We start from the raw sequence: 20,099 nt of genomic DNA on the forward strand, positions 1-20,099 counted from the left end.
TTTGCACAGCTGTTTGGGTTCACAGCTTTGACCACTGGCCAAGATGGGTGCTGGCAGTAACTCATAGTATCTGTGGTCAATACCTATGCATCGTCCACACAGCTGAGGGGAGGGCGTCACAAGAAGTCAACCATAAACCTCGTGTGGGTGGCTACACACCATGTGCATCTCCACTGCCCCCTCATTGTACTTCTGCCTGGCCACCTTCTGCATCATAGCTGATGCCCTTGCCTTCTCAGCTGCTGCTGCTGCCAACATTGTCATAATTGTCTTCTCTGCTATGGATGTCCCCTTCAGCTGTTGGGGCCATGGAGAGACCCTGGCAATGCCAATGCCAATACCTCTGCTGCTGCCACCTCCATCACAGCCAACACTGCCTGTCCCGCTGCCTTCACTGCAACCTCCTTCCTTGGGGTTGGACATGGACATGGAAATAAACACTGTGCCAGTGTGTCATCCTACTATATTGCCTCTCACAGGGTGTTGGGTGTCGCACCTGTCCATGCTAGCACCACTTTCGACCCTACGCACTGATGGCAGTGTCACGTGACTCAACAACCCACGTTGACCACATACGAAATGGATGTGAGCACAATGTTCACTTCTTCACCTAGGAAGAGGAGTGCTGTAACTACCAATTTTGTGTGTGCGTTACATCGTAGTTTGCGCATAAAGTTTGTGCTTCATTTGGCCACTAGAGGCCACCTGGCCTCCTAATACAACACCACTTGTGTGTGCAGCCGACCGGTGTGGCCGTGTGGTTCTAAGCGCGTCAGTTTGGAACCGCGAGACCGCTACGGTCGCAGGTTCGAATCCTGCCTCGGGCATGGATGTGTGTGATGTCCTTAGGTTAGTTAGGTTTAAGTAGTTCTAAGTTCTAGGGGACTGATGACCTCAGTAGTTAATTCCCATAGTGCTCAGAGCCAACTTGTGTATGCAGCCTACCGGCTACATATCCTGTTAACGAATATATAGGCCGGAGCGCGAGGTTCTGCCCAGATAAAACCTTTGATGATACTTGGACAAGCCAGGTGGCACATTTTCCCTAAACTGCTTAAGGGTGTGCTGAAATGATCACTTTGAAAAGGACTCGGTTGATTTCCTTCACCAACATAGTCTTGTTCTCCGTCACTAATGAATTTATCTTCGACAGGCTATTAATGCATAATCTTTGTTCTTTTTGTAATGGTATGAAAGTCACATGCCAAGTTTTACAGTTGTGTGTAATCTGTGATTATGATTTTTCAGATTTAATGAATAATTTTGAGTCATTTTGTATTTCATCCTCTGACAATTTTAATTTCATGCGAAGTATTGTTACAGATTGAAAAAAGAGCCTTGGAGGTATGGGGCTCTGAGGAGAAACTCGAGGAAGAATTAGAAAAAAGGGATGAGAAAAGAAGCAAAGCAAAGATTAAAAAGTACAATAAACAAGTCAAAGGTAAACGTAGTGAAATAGTTCATCGTTTGTTAGTAGGTGGTTACTATTATCAAAATCATTACTTGCAATACTGCCATTGGCAGTTCGCATATAATAATTGGGTTCTAGTTTACCTTTATAAAAATAAATTTAAAAAGAATTACAATCTGCAAATGAATTACTATTTGTACACTTTTATATAAGAGAAAATAGTGAAATACGAAGCTTATTAGATTGAAGTGAGTCATATTACAGCCTGTACATAAACATTAGAGTTCAACATTGAATTGTTTACTTGCAAAATCACAGATTCCTTCTATTTCTGCATCTTTTGTATGTAAAAGGAGGGGCAATAGTGAAGAGGATGGCAGTTTGACAGAAATTTGATTTATGCTAGAGAAAAGGAAAGCAGCTTTTCAAATCTGTGATAGAGGAAACCAGTAACTAGTGGAGACTAACATAATGATCAACTGAAGAAAAATTGGGAGAAATTATTCTGAGTACAGGTGGAATTTGAGGTAAAAATGGTGTACATATTACAATGAAAGTTTTGTTTAATGTCCATTGGTATCAGTGATCCACTAATATTTCCTAAATCTAAACACAACGAAATGAATTCTATGCATCTTTGTTGCTTATCTTCCTTTTTCTAAGTTAGCAGGACACTGAAAACATCAAGAATGTGTACTGACAGCCTTCAAACTTAATAGAAAAAAAAAAAAAAAAGTAGTGATCTTGTTGATTTAAAAAGCATCCAACTGATTTTGTGTGTGCTGATTTTTTACTGCGGGCGAGACAGGTCCATCACTTCACACCTGAAACACAGTTATGAATGTGGTGTTGAACAGCTCTTTGAATGCTGTGTGACAATAGTAGGATCCAACTCCCTTCAGTGATCTAAAATGATAGTGTTATAGCCATCAATGATGTGAAGTTGCCACCAACAAAATGTACTGACCAAATAGTTACAAGACGTTGAAAAAAATATTGTATTGTGGAAGTTCAAACAGCTTGACCATGATGTTCAGAGAAAAATTATGGGAAGAATGATGGGATAATATTTATAGAAAAAAAACTGTGGATGGAAATTTAAATTTTGTTAAATATATTTCTATAGCACATTGTTCTTGTTTTCGTTTAACAACATTAATAAAATTAGATGACAACCAAAGAATGACCAACTCCTAGGATTAAAATATGTTTTGTTTGTAAGAAAGAGCTGTACTTAATTCAGATGACAAATTGTACCTAAGAGTTTAAGTTCTATTACCACTAGTACTGTAAAATCCTCCACCTTTTGTTTGTTAAAAAAGCAGTGTTGCAGAGTTTGCATAAAAAGTAAAAATGTGTAATTTTTCCTTATATGACAGTGCATTGCACTGCACTCACTATACACAGGTTCAATGGAGAGGGCAGCCCATCTCCTAAATTCTTCTGGCATCATTCCCCAAAAAACTTCTATGTGATCTAGACTTGTCTTGGTCAAAGTTTAAAAATTCAGTGTTATGTCATACAGTGGTACAGCTTCAGATTCTGAGTGGGATTCAGAAAATCAACTGAGGAGCAGTGTGCTGAGTGTGGCACACACGAAACTATAGTTGTGAAAATTTACAAAGTGAGGCGAAGGGTAAATAACACCAATGCAGTGTAAGAAAAGGTGGTTTCACAAAAGGAGAAAAACTCTCAACAGAGACATACAACCAAGGTTCTTTTGACCTCCACTAACAACGAAGGAACACACAATTATTTGCAGAATACATAAACAAGGGGCAATAACACCGATGACCTAAGAAAACAATTAGTAAATAAAAGCAAAGCACTGCAATATCCCCTCATGGTACTAAACCTTCATAAATATTTGTCATTGTAGCCACAAGTCTGTAGAAAGTGGTGTAGGCAACATGCAGTACAACTGGCCATTCCTTCCCACTTGAGACTGTAAAAGTTAAGTTATCCCCTTCACTCCTGGATCAACTTTGTGAACCAGTGCATTGTGCTTCCTCCTACCTGTTCTTGTTCTCTCACTTATGTAGTCCCTTGAAACAGTTCTTGTAGCATTCTGAAACCATTCAGAGATGCAGTCAGTCTGCTGTTGTCTATCACTGGAAGTGCAGGTAGTTAATCTACTTTAAATAAGTTCTGAGATGTCATTACAGTGCATTTACTAACAAACAACATAAGATCAATTGACACAGTTGATCTTAAGATGTTACTGAAAACTGAAGGCACAGTTTGCACAGAGATCAAACTCAAATTGCCTCCTAATGCTGACCAAAATGCTTGGCATGGAACATAAATTTTTAATGCACTTTGTATAACTTAATGATTTGTACTTAGTTGGCAGAATATTTTGTATAATTTGTTTCTGCTAGGCATGCTGAGGTAGTCCGTGTAGTTGCTATGACCACTATGCCTGGGTGGTTCAGTGGTCAGAGCATCTATTTAGTAAGCAGGAGACCCAGGTTTGAATCCAGTCAGGCACAAATTTTGAACTTTCCCCACACATTTCAATCAATATCCATGCCCACTCTCAGCCAATGTCTGCATTTCCTTTGTGTCGTAATTTTTTTCTTAATATATTTAGTTTACTGCATAGTAGAATTTTGTAGCATTTCATAAACTAATAGTGGCTTTTAATAATTAACATTTCATGTAGAAAAGTTCTTAGTTTCGAGCCTAAATGTTAGTAGATACCTCTCATTTAAGATAAACAAGTTGAATCCACACACACAGCTTACTCATCTTCTCACCCCAATGGTGTAGTTTTAGTACAGTATGGCTTTGCATCTCAATGCCTGAGTTTCAATCGCGGGAACTTCCTTCTTACTTGCCACAGTAACAATCTACATTGATGCTTAAGAGAGTGAGTCATTTATGTTAATTGCAGCAAACCAATACAAATTAAGAGAAATCTTACAACAAATTTCATGTAAAATATTCTTTAACTGCGGGAAGCTTAAGGTGGAAAAACAGTAATAACTGACTAATCTTTTTTACACACATTTTGTGTTGGTGTTTATTTGTAAATTTGATTACCCTTGTTTAATGGTGAATTTTGGAAGGCATTCTATGAATGCACAGTTTCATTTTCTGTCTTGTACCACAGTAGTGGACATTCATATTTTTGTTGAATTTTGCAATGTTACTTTTTACAAACTTGCACATTTCTAATATGTAGACTACGAAGATGCAAAATGAAGGATGTTTGGAAGAGAGGTCTGCAGCTGTCAATTAGCTTTGCACTCTTCGTTATTCTCACAACTCTCCTCTGAGTGAGAAGAATGTCGGAGCTATGTCAGGAGTTTCCCCAGAATATGATACATCTACATCTACATGATTACTCTGCAATTCACATTTAAGTGCTTGGCAGAGGGTTCATCGAACCACAATCATACTATCTCTCTACCATTCCACTCCCGAACAGCGCGCGGGAAAAACGAACACCTAAACCTTTCTGTTCGAGCTCTGATTTCTCTTATTTTATTTTGATGATCATTCCTACCTATGTAGGTTGAGCTCAACAAAATATTTTCGCATTCGGAAGAGAAAGTTGGTGACTGAAATTTCGTAAATAGATCTCGCCGCTACGAAAAACGTCTTTGCTTTAATGAGTTCCATCCCAACTCGCGTATCATATCTGCCACACTCTCTCCCCTATTATGTGATAATACAAAATGAGCTGCCTTTTTTTGCACCCTTTCTATGTTCTCCATCAATCCCACCTGGTAAGGATACCACACCGCGCAGCAATATTCTAACAGAGGACGAACGAGTGTAGTGTAAGCTGTCTCTTTAGTGGACTTGTTGCATCTTCTAAGTGTCCTGCCAATGAAATGAAACCTTTGGCTCGTCTTCCCCACAATATTGTCTATGTGGTCTTTCCAACTGAAGTTGTTCGTGATTTTTACACCCAGGTACTTAGTTGAATTGACAGCCTTGAGAATTGTACTATTTATTGAGTAATCGAATTCCAACGGATTTCTTTTGGAAGTCATGTGGATCACCTCACACTTTTCGTTATTTAGCGTCAACTGCCACCTGCCACACCATACAGCAATCTTTTCTAAATCGCTTTGCAACTGATACTGGTCTTCGGATGACCTTACTAGATGGTAAATTACAGCATCATCTGCGAACAACCTACGAGAACTGCTCAGATTGTCACCCAGGTCATTTATATAGATCAGGAACAGCAGAGGTCCCAGGACGCTTCCCTGGGGAACACCTGATATCACTTCAGTTTTACTCGATGATTTGCCATCTATTACTACGAACTGCGACCTTCCTGACAGGAAATCACGAATCCAGTCGCACAACTGAGACGATACCCCGTAGGCCCGCAGCTTGATTAGAAGTCGCTTGTGAGGAACGGTGTCAAAAGCTTTCCGGAAATCTAGAAATACGGAATCAACTTGAGATCCCCTGTTGATAACGGCCATTACGGCCATTACTTCGTGAGAATAAAGAGCTAGCTGCATTGCACAAGAACGATGTTTTCTGAAGCCATGCTGATTACGTATCAATAGATCATTCCCTTCATGCTGATTCATAATGTTTGAATACACTGTATGCTCCAAAACCGTACTGCAAACCGACGTCAATGATTTAGGTCTGTAGTTCGATGGATTACTCCTACTACCCTTCTTAAACACTGGTGCGACCTGCGCAATTTTCCAATATGTAGGTACAGATCTATTGGTGAGCGAGCGATTGTATATGATTGCTAAGTAGGGAGCTATTTTATCAGCGTAATCTGAATGTAACCTAATCGGTATACAATCTGGCCCTGAAGACTTGCCCGTATCAAGCGATTTCAGTTGCTTCGCAACCCCTAAGGTATCTACTTCTAAGAAACTCATGCTAACAGCTGTTCGTGTTTCAAATTCTGGAATATTCCATTCGTCTTCCCTGGTGAAGGAATTTCGGAAAACTGCGTTCAATAACTCCGCTTTGGTACCATCGGCACTGCACAGCGAAGGTATTGACTGCCTCTGGCCGCTTGTACACTTTACATATGACCAGAATTTCTTCAGATTTTCTACCAAATTTCGAGACAATGTTTTGTTGTGGAACCTATTAAAGGCATCTCACATTGAAGTCCATGCCAAATTTCGCGCGTCTGTTAATTTTATCCAGTCTTTGTGATTTCGTGTTCTTCTGAACTTCGCATGCTTTTTCCGTTGCCTCTGCAACAGCGTTCAGACCTGTTTTGTGTACCATGGGGGATCAGTTCCATCTCTTACCAATTTATGACATATGAATCTCTCAATTGCTGTTGCTACTATATCTTTGAATTTCAGCCACATTTCGTCTACATTTGCATAGTCAGTTAGGAAGGAATGGAGATTGTCTCTTAGGAAGGCTTCCAGTGACACTTTATCCGCTTTTTTAAATAAAATTATTTTGCGTTTGTTTCTGGTGGATTTGGAAGAAACGGTATTGAGCCTAGCTACAATGACCTTGTGATCACTAATCCCTGTATCAGTCATGATGCTCTCTATTAGCTCTGGATTGTTAGTGGCTAAGAGGTCAAGTGTGTTTTAGCAACCATTTACAATTTGCATGGGTTCGTGGACTAACTGCTCGAAATAATTTTTGGAGAAAGCATTTAGGACAATCTTGGAAGATGTTTTCTGCTTACCACCAGTTTTGAACAAGTATTTTTGCCAACATATTGAGGGAAGGTTTAAGTCCCCACCAACTATAACCATATGAGTGGGGTATGTATTTGTTACGAGACTCAAATTTTCTCTGAACTGTTTAGCAACTATATCATCGGAGTCTGGAGGTCGGTAGAAGGACCCAATTATTAACTTAGTTCGGCTGTTAAGTATAACCTCCACCCATGCCAATTCACATGGAGTATCTACTTCGACCTCACTACAAGATAAACCAATACTGACAGACACAAACACTCCACCATCAATTCTGCCTAATCTATCTTTCCTTAACACCGTCTGAGACTTCGTAAAAATTTCTGCAGAACTTATTTCAGGCTTTAGCCAGCTTTCTGTACCTATAACGATTTCAGCTTCTGTGCTTTCTATTAGCGCTTGAAGCTCAGGAACTTTCTCAGCACAACTACAACAATTTACAACTACTATTCCGACTGTTCCTTGATCCAAGCACGTCCTGTATTTGCCATGCACCCTTTGAGATTGCAGCCCACCCCGTACTTTCCCCAGGCCTTCTAACCTAAAAAACCGCCCAGTCCACGCCACACAGCCTCCGCTACCTGTGTAGCTGCCAGCTGAGTGTAGTGAACTCCTGACCTATTCAGCGGAACCCGAAACCCCACCACCCGATGGCACAAGTCAAGGAATCTGCAGCCCAACACGGTCGCAAAACCGTCTGAGCCTCTGATTCAGACCCTCCACCCAGCTCTGCACCAAAGGTCTGCAGTCGGTTCTGTCAATGATGCTGCAGATGGTGAGCTCTGCCTTCATCTCGTAAGCAAGACCGGCAGCCTTCACCAAATCAGATAGCCGCTGGAATCCAGAGAGAATTTCCTCAGATCCAAAGCGACACACGTCATTAGTGCCGACATGTGCCACCACCTGCAGCTGGCTGCACCCTGTGCTCTTCATGGCATCTGGAAGGACCCTTTCCACATCAGGAATGATTCCACCCAGAATGCACACGGAGTGCACACTGGATTTCTTCCTCTCCTTAGCTGCCATATCCCTAAGGGGCCCCATTATGCGCCTAACATTGGAGCTCCCAACTACCAATAAACCCACCCTCTGCGATTGCCCGGACCTTGAAGGCTGAGAATCATCCTCTGAAACAGGGCAAGCAGCTGCATCTGGCTCAGCCAGAGACAGTACCTGAAACCTGTTTGTGAGACACACCGGGGAGGCTTTCTGATCAGCGTCCGGGGACGTCTTTCGCTGCCTGCCACACCTTGGAACGACCTCCCAATCAACCACAGGCGAGGGCTCAGTCCCACTGGGCAGCAACCGGGGCAACCACAGCGGCAGACCAATCTGGGGACAGACGGGATGAGGTTGACATCCCCGTGATACCCAAGTCCGTCTCCCCACAGTGGTGGCCATTGGCAACGGCCTCAAGCTGCATGACCGAAGTCAGCGCCGCCCAAAGCTGTGAGCGAAGGGATGCCAACTCAGCCCTCATCCGAACACAGCAATCGCAGTCCCTGTCCATTCTAATCGATGTTGAACAACAGTTACTGATACACGAGTCCGTGCCTAGATAACGCAAGGGAAACACGTAAAGAATGTATGAACTAACCTGTACAAATGCCTAACGACTGCGCTACAATCGGCCTGAATTTACGATTACAGTAACTAAAACTCGAAATTACACCTCCTATACAAAACTCACATGCAATTTAAGTAAGAATCTACGAAGTAAACACAGAAAAAAAGCTATATGCGTATCTTTCTGCTCTGTCGATGTGCACCAACTGGGAGCTCGGGCCACACTGGTCTCTGAGAGCCTACTAGACAGACAAGTGCTATACAGTGCTATATTACACAATGAAATTTTGTTGATGCATACTTTGACTTGCTCCAAATCCCTGAAAGTTGTCCTCCTTCATGGGACTGATGGAGTGCAAGAAAAGAATGAATCAAAATAGTAAGTAGTAACTAGTCATCCTGTAGTCAAAATTAAAAAATCAGTTTCATCTCCGAGAAAGGTTAAGCCTGACACTTTCTGGTGTGCGACATAGTCATCTTCTTGACAATCTCACAAAGGGTAGAATATAATTGGTGAAGACTGTGCAGGTTTTCTGGGCTTTATATGAGTTGGGTTGGCATAAGTTTGCTACAATAGGGAAGATGTTTGTGGGATGTTGTCTCCTGATCAAAGGACAGTGAATTGCAGCACTGTTATCTCTTGTTTTTACTTTGATAAATTTTCATATTTTACGTTGCTGAAGTCCTCTTTGGAAGCTCTTTCCATTGACACAGTAAAAAGTAGAGTGGAACTTCTACTTTATGTTCTCTGATTTTATGGTTTTCATGATTCTACACCATAAATTCATAGCCCCTGTGAAAACTCATAAAATCAATGCAAAAAATTCCCTGATTTTGTGTTTCTTCCTAGTAAGGTTTACTTTATTTTACATTCTTATGTGGTATCTTGCTTGACTTCATCCAGGTTTCTTCCTATTGATATCTGATGTGACTGTAAGAGTTATAAGTGGTACAAAAGACAGACAGTTCGCACAATAGGTAGTGGCAAAGCTAAGGGAATATTTTAGGTTATTGAGGAAAGTGGAGACGTGAGTGAGGCAAAGCTGACATAATCCACAATCGGTGTTGCCAATATAACTTGCAACATTTAGCTTCACCAGTGATGGTGCATCAAGTGTCTTTCACATTACTTTTTGTGGAAACTGACGTAATTGTGATGTGGTGGTGCTGTGAAGGCGACTAGGGTCAAGGCTACCGATTTTTCGATCGCTGTAGTGCCAAGTTGATGTTTATGGATGTGTTAGTGACAGGAGAATCTCAGTTGTAGCAAGAGCTCTTTAGGGGAATATGTTTCTGGTTGGACAACATATGATATATTTGTGACAAGGAAGAATATGAATGGTATTGCTCATCATTTCACTTGCAGCAATTTAAGCTGACAGCTTAGCTTCCTGCCTAACAACACACTCAGAAATCACCACGAATTCGGAAATAAACAGCGAAGTATTTGTGACAAGGAACAATATGAATTTTATTGGTGCTTGTTTTACTTGCAGCAATGTAAGCTGTTCTCTTAGGTTCCTGCCTAACCAAACACTCGGAAACCACCACACATTTGAAAATAAACAGGCAGGTATTTATTTCATCCTTTGTTCTCTAATCAGACAGAAATGTTAAATAACATCAAATGTTGCACAACTTATTGTATAAGAATCATAACAAATTCCAGGCCGGACAGTGTGGCCTAGCAGTTCTAGGTGCTTCAGTCTGGAACCACGCGACCACTTTGGTCGCAGGTTCGAATCCTGTCTCGGCCATGGATGTGTGTGATGTCCTTAGGTTAGATAGGTTTAAGTAGTTCTAAGTTCTAGGGAACTGATGACCTCAGATGTTAAGTCCTATAGTGCTCAGAGCCATTTGAACAAATTCCAGAACATGATAACAACACTAAGTTAAAAAGTTTGTAGTAAGTTGCAAACCAATAACCTCTAACTAAGCTAACTGTGACATTATCCATTACTTTACAGCTTACTAATCTGAATTTTGTATTGTGCACTAGTTATCGTAAAATCTCTGGAAGCCTTCCATTATTGATGCCTTATTAATTGACGTTTAATGATAAGTGTAACATATTTGTGGTATACTTTCCATGCACCATTGGTTTGAAACAGCATACTGCTAACAAATGTCACACTGTGAAGGAAATAAATAATTGAAATGCAAACAGTGGTCATCCCCAAGCACTTGCAAAATTTGATATTTGAAAGCCGAGTAGTGACGTTCACCACTGCAAAAAGTAGTGTGAAGACTACACGACCCAATTAAACTGCCACTGACTACGGAAGGAAAATCCACACCACCACATGTTGGATTCTGATGCCTTTCACCGTATGTCACTGTTTTCAGTGTAATTCATCATATTCATCAATTTTTACTTTACACTTGTTTAGACATATAATTTGTGGTAGTAGCATGCCAGAAAATAGCTCAGTTACCGTGTACCCAGATACCAATTTCAATTTTTTGACGAGTTTTTACTTGGTGCTACTCATCTATGATTCATTTAAGCACTGATGAAATTTATTACCACAAATTATTGTATAAACATTACATTGTACATTTAATTTTCTTCACTTAGGCAGACTTTTATATAATGTACTGGTGAGGGCTGCAATTTTTAATCACGTATGCCAATTACATATGTTTTTACTCATTTTTTGAGAGGTTTAACATTCTCCTCGATTCTGTATTTTCCTCAATTTTGCATTTTTTATGCTTGGACTGCACAGAAACATAAAATAGGGGTTTCACTGTAGTTCAGTACTAATAATAATAATAATAATAATAATAATAATGCAATGATATAATTTACAAACATTAAAAATTAGTCATGTACATCGGAAAATTTGCAACATTGTTCTCTTTAGTCCAATGAAAACTGCACCTTGATATATTCTGGATATATAGTGTGTGGCATGTCCCAGCTGATTCACCCTGTAGAATGTTGTAACCAGTGCACAGAATATAATCTGTAATTACTACAATAATGATAACAGTACTACACTTAACAATGTGTGATATGTTCACAATCTATTTTTTTCCATCATTTTCAATTAAAATATCACCACAGAAGATTATAAGTATTGTTGTTGTAGTAATATCTGAGAGTAGATATAAAATTTCCATTTAGAACATTACACTATTGATGTATTAAATATTTTCCATTGGAAAATCCAGGATGGAATAATGCCAAAGTTACGAAAAGGTTAGATTGCTACTCACCGTATAGTGGAGATGTTGAGTCGCAGATAGGCACAACAAAAAGACTGTCAAACAACTACATTCATGACCACTTTCTCTGGCTGCCAAGGGCCAGGCTGAGAACAGCTGCTCATGATGGAAGAAGCAGTCTTAAGTGGTGTGGGTCAGGAGGAGACTGGGGCGTTGAGTTGGAGGGATAGCAGGGTACGGGTGTGGTATGGTAAACTGTTGCTTGTGGGAGCCTGCACAGGGACAAGGTGGAGAGAGGCTAGGGCAGCTGAGTGCAGTCGAGAGGTTTGATGCAGGACGGGAAGGGGGGGCAGAAAAAGGAGAGAAGCAAAAATGCTGTGGGTGCACTTTTGGAACAGAAGGCTGTGTAGACTGCAGTGGTATAGAGGGGACAGGGAAGGGGACAGTTGGGTGACGGACAATGACTAGCGAAGGTTGAGGCCAGGAGGGTTATGAGAACATAGGATATGTTGCAGAGAGAGTTTCCACCTGATCAATTCAGAAATGCTTTTCTGAATTGCGCAGGTGGGAACTCTCCCTGCAATATATCCTACGTTCCTGTAACCCTCCTGGCCTCAACCTTCATTTTTCCACTGCAGTCTCCACAGCCCTCCATTCCAACAACGCACCCACAGTATTTTTACTTCTCTCCTTTTCTTCCCCAGCCCCTACCGTCCCACACCCCTACCCTGCTGTCCCTCCCACTCACCACCCCAGCCTCCTCCTGACCCTCACCACCCAGAATGCTTCTACAATCATGCGCAGCTGCTCTCACCCTGGCCTCGGCAGCCAGAAACTGTGTGTGTGTGTGTGTGTGTGTGTGTGTGTGTGTGTGTGTGTGTGTGTGTGTGTGTGTGTGTGCGCGTGTGTGTGTGGTTTTTTAATTCGGAAAAAGGCTTTCTGGCAATATCTTACTTACTTGACAGTCTTTTCATGTGCCTATCTGTGACTCAACATCACCTCTTTATGGTAAGTAGCAATCTAAACTTTCATAATATTGTCAAACATTTTTGTTTATTTCCTTGTGCACATGTGAGCACAGGCCAGTTTATGTAAAAAAATCCTGCACTGGCAAAACTTTCACAAACAGCTATGGAGGCAGTATGGCTCAATGTTTCAGCAGGGGACTTCCAACAACTTTTTGAGTCCATGTCACAATCAGTTGTTTCCTCCACAACAGGAAAATAGTGGAACACTTAGTTCAGTGTGTGGTAGAATCAAATACAGCTCCCTATCTGGTGTAGTAATTGGCCTCCACCCGAATCTGAATACCCTACCATTAGAAAGAAAAAAAAAAGTTCACTAATGAAACAAAATCCGTATTGTGACATGCCAGACACTTTCATGACAATAACTGACCAGTTGTAAGACTTAGTGAAACTAAACAGCTTAACTCTTCATTATTATAAAAACCAAATGTTGCACAACTAAAAAAAACCATGCTGAAGATACACAAGTCCCAGAGACATCACATTGGCCAATTACTGAATGAAACTTTGTGTTTTTCTGTGATGGCCAGAGGAACAAGTAATTAATGGACTCAATATAGTAATAATTTGTTGGAAAAAACTAACAGACCTGTCCTTTCATCTTTACATTAAAAAAATTATAGTTATTCTTGCTCCTTGCTCTCTTGAAAGATGATTAACTGAGAAAATATAAAAAAGGCAATAAAATATTTAAATGATGACTTGAACAATAAGAATATTATGAGTAGTTGCTAACCAAAACTTGTGGAGAAGCCTCCGAAAGAAGACCAAGAATTTCTTCTACTCCATATTAGCTGATGTGATTTATAGCTAATAATAAAAATTACTTTAAAATAAACTGTGATATATGTACCCACAATAAAAGTTATAAAAATAATTTTCATGTGATCTATGCATTCCTGTTTAGTGTACAAAGTAGTGGTCTCAATTTTGCAGTAAAAATTTTTAGCATGTTGAACAGAGACACAAGACAGGAAACTGGAATCTTCAGGAATTACATACTAAATTAAAAGTGTGTCTTACAAGCTGTGTTGATGTACAATTGTATTTTGTCTTTTTCTTCTTCTGTAGCACAAAGTGATCCTTAATCTCACCCCCACTCTGCCTCGACACACATCCGTTTTTCTTTTCCTCCATAGCCAACTCTCCATCATGGTAAGATCAGCCTAAACACTGTCTGTCTGTCTTACTCTTGGATGCCCCCTTCTTTTGGGTGGAATATCATCTATTTTTCTTTGATGTCAGCTTTCCATCTTACTAAGGTCAGCCAAAACTTCTTTCATTATTCTCTTGGGAAACCTGTCATCTGCACCAAGTGCTTTAATCAAGATATCCTTTGAATAATGTAGCTATAAAAATATTCCTTATGTAATTGATGAATACATAATATTTCTAAATACCTGCCTCTCTCAGACCAATAGATCTTTTGCATAATATTTTATTAATGTGTTCTCTGATAGTTTCTGCTCTCATGTGTTATAGTCTACACATCTAACAGATATGTGACAACTGCTAACATAAGGGGAAAGTGCAATTTTAACTTTGATTTTCTCATTATTATTATTATTGTAAGTTGAGCATTTGATTTTTGCATTTGCTAATCTACCTACAATGGGCATGTTCTACATAAATTTGTCATCCATATTGGGCTGTGATTTTGGTACTTTGACTGTTCATGATATGAAAGACAAAGTAAAACAACTATATCAGGGCTTACATCTGTATTTTTGGTTGGACCAGTGGAGAACAGGGTTGCTGTCTGCTACTTGGTAGTTGTCTACTTACACACACACACACATTGTGCATTGTGGGACTGCCATATTAGGTGTGCCAGAAGGAAATCTGGCTTTATCTTTTATATGACTTTTCAGTTAAGTAAGAATCCTGAGAAGGAATTGCCATTATTTATTGTGTTACTGTTTTCAATTATTACCATAATGCTGAAAAAAATGATCAATTTTAATCTTAGAAAATGCTAGGAGGTAATTTGATTTTTGAACAAAAGGAATTGTGAAATTTTTAAACCAGCCAACTTGCTTTTCTAATTACTTTGAAGATTACAACAGTTGTTTGTCAACAAAATGTCATCTCACATACTAATTTAACATATTATCTTAGTCACAGATGTTTTCTTGTCCATAAAAAAAGTCTTTTATTGCGTTTCAGCCCTGCGCATGGCTGTCCGCAGTAGCCTGTATGATCGGACTAAGTCAGCTACTCATACCCATGAGTTTGGTCCTGAAAAACCACTTCCTGATCAGGGAGAAGACACATACACTCGGAAATGTACTACTTGTGGTTATGAGGAAATATTTGAGAAAATGTGATCTTAATTCTGTCTGCTTACAGATGTGTGCACAAAGAGATTTTAAAATATGTTTTACCTGCGCCAAATATAGGAGTATGCAGATATTTCGTAATGAAATTTGTATTCTATGAAAGCCATTTATGATATATTGTCGAAAATGCTGTATATTAGAAAGAGGTGTCATCTGTCATATCATAGTAAGTATCATTCGATGAATTTGTACCAATCAATAAGTAACAACAATCCGTGTGTGTGTGTGAGAGAGAGATAGAGATAGAGAGAGAGAGAGAGAGAGAGAGAGAGAGAGAGATATATGGGGGGGGCGAGGGGGGGGGGGCAGGCAGCAATCTGATTTCTGCATTTCCTTTTGTACCTGGGGCTCAGTATTTTTAGAAATAAATTGTAGTTGTAAATATAGGCTTATGAAATAAGCAGCTATGCTGGATTGAAATCCACCTTCTCGCATATATCAACATAAAAGAAAACTTTGTGTTGTTGATACGATAAAATATTTGTGTTTTATGAAAGTCATTGTATATCAATTTTTTATATCTGATACAAGAATACTTGAAATCAAGTTTTACAATGTGTTTTAAAGAACTCCCAGGAAATATAGTATCTGTATTTTTACTTGCAAATATAAATGTTTGTTTAAAAAATGAGAGATTGGAACTGCTTATTTCAGTTCCTAATGTACTTGTGTTCCCTTCTGTCTGTCAGTTCACATTCCGCTAGTTCCATTCTTCTTTATCCAATACACAGTACTATGTCTCCAGTAACTTAAAATAAATGGGATCTTCAGCCTTAATTTTCCAATGGATGCAGATGGTTTGGTTGATGGAGTAACGTAATTGTGACATTGCATTGAGTGCTGTACAACACAATGTAGTGTATTGATATGCTCCCTATGATTCTTGCAATCAACTTTTATACAGTACTTACTTTTATAAATTATATCTTCAGTGAGGGGCACTCCAAATATATGTGCGTTAAAAGTATAAAGTCTGATGTATACACCACTGCATCCTTTCAAAACATGCTAAGATTTGGCAAAAGTCTGATCAGGACTGTTGGGTGAATGAGATGATGTTTTTCATTAGTATCAAAAGGATAATTCAATAGAGTTTTTATAAAATTACAGGCAGAATTTCTTGCTAGTACTTACCTTCAGGAGGAAATTTGGAGTGCTGCCGATACAGATATAGTACATGAAATTGTCCTAGTTTTTGGAATTACTGCTTCCTTCCTTTGGGAGGAGAAGGGGCTAAGTTGAGGAACATTGAAAAGGAAGAGCAGGTCACTCATACCTCAGTCAGGATAAGAGGGGTCCAACTGTCATGATGACAAGGGGAGACAAAGATGAAGAGGTAAGATCAGATGTATCCAAGGCCTCCTCCTTTCTCTGATACCTCTGCATTGGGGTCCTCTCATGCCGAGGTCTGAGTGATATGTTCTTGCTTTTTGACCTTCCCATTCCTATCCCTCTTTCTTAACAATTCCAAAAGCTTGGGATACTTTTATATTTGCTGACTGGCGGTACTAAAAATTTCACCACGTGGAAGGGTTATGGCTGTATGAAGACTCGTGCATTGTCGTGGCAGAGCATGATCCCATGCACAACACATTTTGAATGTGTTTACTTTACGTATTTCAAAGCTTGAGCAAGCAAACTCCAAATACCAACATGAAGTTATTGTCCTGTCTTCATTTTTATGATGATGGTAATATGGACATTTGAAGAGTGGAAATGGAAAATGTTTAAAGTTGCCAAATCTGATACTTTTTATAAGAATGGAAAACAATGTATCTCTGTTTGTACACAACTGATCTGTATTTAAAAAAAAAAATCCAAAACATTGAGCAGATATTCTGATGCCATACAATTGTATTGCTCCTCGCATTACTGCAGAGCACAGTGAGACAAATAAGAAAATAAATACCTTATTAAGAATAAGTGTCAATAAGAAAGCTTTTACACACTGCTTCTTGCGAACAAGAAAATTGCAACCAGCCACTGTTAATAATGCTGTTTATTTACACAAATAGCACTGTTCATGGTTTTGAACTACAGTTTAATCTTCAGAAAGCTGCTCGCATTTATGTTACTTTTGTTGTTGGCTGTTTTTTTTCCCCCAGCAATGACAAATGTAACATAAATACGAAGTCTCAGAAATATCAGTTTTTGACAAAATAGAATGTAATATTCTGTTCTAAGTGCCATTAATACTAGGCACTAGTTTTACTAGTGATAATACAAATACAGCAATACAGCATTGAGTTTTTAACTTTTAGAAATGAGGCTATCAGTGCAATTGTGGCCTGACACATATTTTTGGAAAAAATGAGATATTCACACAGAACATCACTTTATGCCCTACCATTACATCCTACAATCTCCTAACATGTATTCAGACACCATGGACAAAGTGGCAGCACCAGATGTTGTTTATGCACTGTGCAGTGCCATATGAAACAGGGAGCAATAGTGGCCTATGCCACATAGGCCACTATTGCGCCATGTATACATAGCGAGTAAGCCGGTGGGACAGCGTACCATACGTCATACAGCATGTGACGGCTGACGGAGGACACAGCTGCAGTGTAGACTCCCAGTACTGTGATCGACACACCGCTGAACATTCATTAGTGTGTGTGTGTGTGTGTGTGTGTGTGTGTGTGTGTACTACAGAACGACATGTGCAGTACCCCTGCTGACGATGTCGTTGAAGTCGAACTGTGAGATAAAAATGATGTTACGTTCCCTTGTTGGACTTACATGATTTGATATGGACACCAGTGCAGATAAGGAACATTTCCATTTCAGACCAATTTGGATTGGAGACTACTACCCATGCCTCAGACATGGAATGTGCACCTGGTCAATTTAGCCAGCATGCAAGTGGTACAGCGGATGAGTCACGTGTCGTATTAGCAGAGCCCAATCTACCCGGTACATCGAAGGATACCACACTCATTACATCAACCACGGACGTATCGGAAGGGATTGTAGTACTGGTACCGTAATTACATCGCAACGAGGAAGAAACTGTGTCCAGAATGCACACCTGTGGGCATGGAACATTCAAAAAGAAAAGCAATCGAAAGGGAAGAATACGTTAACGTGAAGGGAAATGTAGTGCTAAAGAAATGTCCAACCCTCAGAGCATGCGCGCGTCACAAGAAATGTGGTCGATATTCTTCACCTGAACACCAGCAACATCTACTTGACTCGTTCTGTGCTTTAGGTAGTTTCAAGTGGTAGTTGGCATACATTTTTGCTATGGTGAAGGTAGTCCCTACGGCACAGGTGTATTCCTACGGTACTACAGAGCCGCGACGAGTAACAACACGCCTACACCATTTCCAGAATGAAGAGGGAGTGGATGTGAAGGTGTGTAAAACGTTCTTTAAGAACATTTTGCAGATATCTTTCGCACAAAGTGCAGCACCAGACCCCACCCATCGATACGTGAGGTGCATGCCCTGTTAAAAACAACAACACAAGTAACAAAGATGGTTGTGGTAGAGAACTTCATAAACGGTTCCAGCATATCACAGCCATTATGCACGAATGAATGAAACAGTGGATCTGAAGTATTTGTCACCAGACCTGGGCATGGGGAAGTTATACCATTTATATAAAGCTGAGCATGACAATCCGGTCTTGTGCTACATGTTTGGTCAGATATTTAATACAAGATTTAATCTGTCCTTTCATCCCCCTGTAAGTGATTCCTACCGTAAATGTAACTTCCATAACATCAAACATGCTGCAGATGACAGCACTGAAGAGAAGGGTAAATGAGAACGTGAAGAGAGTTACATCAACGAAAGGCCGAGTGCACACGGACGGGAATGCATCGCGATGCAGCAGAAGGGAGGCATCATGACAACGATACGAGTGTGATTACCTTCGATTTGATGACGACTTTACCGATACTTACGACAGGTATCAGTTACTATAATATACGACCAATGTACCAAGAAAGCTACCATGTATGTATGGAGTGAGGGCAAAGCATCCCAAGGACTGCAAGAAATTGGATCGTGTCTTATGCACTACATTAAACATAACATCCAAACAAAGCGACTGATTATGTACTCGGATCAATGCGGCAGGCAAAATCGGAATATAAAAATGCCCTTACTATGTCAATTCATGGTTCTGCATGCAGACTTCAGGTCGGAAGTAATCCACCAAAAATTCCTAGTCAGTGGGCATTCATACCAACCATGTAACCAGGACTTAGGTATCATCACGAAGAACAGGAAATTTCACGCAAACATATACACACTGGATGAATGTCATTATTGCTGCACGGAAACAACCAACCTACACTGCTATATCTTTGACAAGGAATGATTTCAGGTCCACAGTACGTTTAGAGAGAAACATACGTAAATGTAAAGTGTCAACACAAAATGCCGGGGTGCAATGGTTCCATATTCAGTGGCTTCAGTATAAAGCATCCTCTCCCCATATCATGTTTTATAAGTACTCCAATGAGCCAGATGTCCCGTTTGCCGTCATCAGTTTTGCTAAATGAGGGTCGAAAGTAATTGAGACTCTGGATGTACTATATCCCAATGGACACGCTATTAGCACACAGAAAAAGACTGATTTAATGAGAAAAAGACTGATTTAATGACCTTGCTTTCAATTCGTACCCCCGGTGTACCACGGTTATTACTGTAACTCGAAAACATCTGCACAGCCGTGTGGTGACACCATTCCTGTAAATGATGATACGGATGATGAACATTAACGCCTCATGTGTATCTTGTCCAATGTTTGACTACAGTGTGTAAAACAATCTAAAGCCTATCCCACATATTTCGTGTATTACGGCCAAGTGCGCCGAAACAATAGTGGCCTAACCCACACAAAAAAACGGTCTAAAAACACTTTGATGGTTAACTTCGTGTATAGCCGATTACCGGACACCATACCA

At 40.0% G+C, this 20,099-nt stretch overlaps 1 protein-coding gene across 1 annotated transcript in view; it reads left to right on the forward strand.

Annotated features, from left to right (window-relative positions):
- The window catches only part of LOC126484149 (DNA repair protein complementing XP-A cells), a 37,627-nt gene extending 20,526 nt beyond the window's left edge, over nucleotides 1-17,101 (forward strand). The window contains exons 5-6 of the mRNA XM_050107547.1: nucleotides 1,324-1,441; nucleotides 15,006-17,101. Coding sequence (XP_049963504.1) covers nucleotides 1,324-1,441; nucleotides 15,006-15,166 — 279 coding nt within the window. The 3' untranslated portion in view covers nucleotides 15,167-17,101. The remainder of the gene's footprint in view (nucleotides 1-1,323; nucleotides 1,442-15,005) is intronic.
- Nucleotides 17,102-20,099: the final 2,998 nt, after the last annotated feature.

This window comes from Schistocerca serialis, chromosome 6 (assembly GCF_023864345.2).
Source record: "Schistocerca serialis cubense isolate TAMUIC-IGC-003099 chromosome 6, iqSchSeri2.2, whole genome shotgun sequence".
Taxonomy (NCBI): Eukaryota; Metazoa; Arthropoda; class Insecta; order Orthoptera; family Acrididae; genus Schistocerca; species Schistocerca serialis.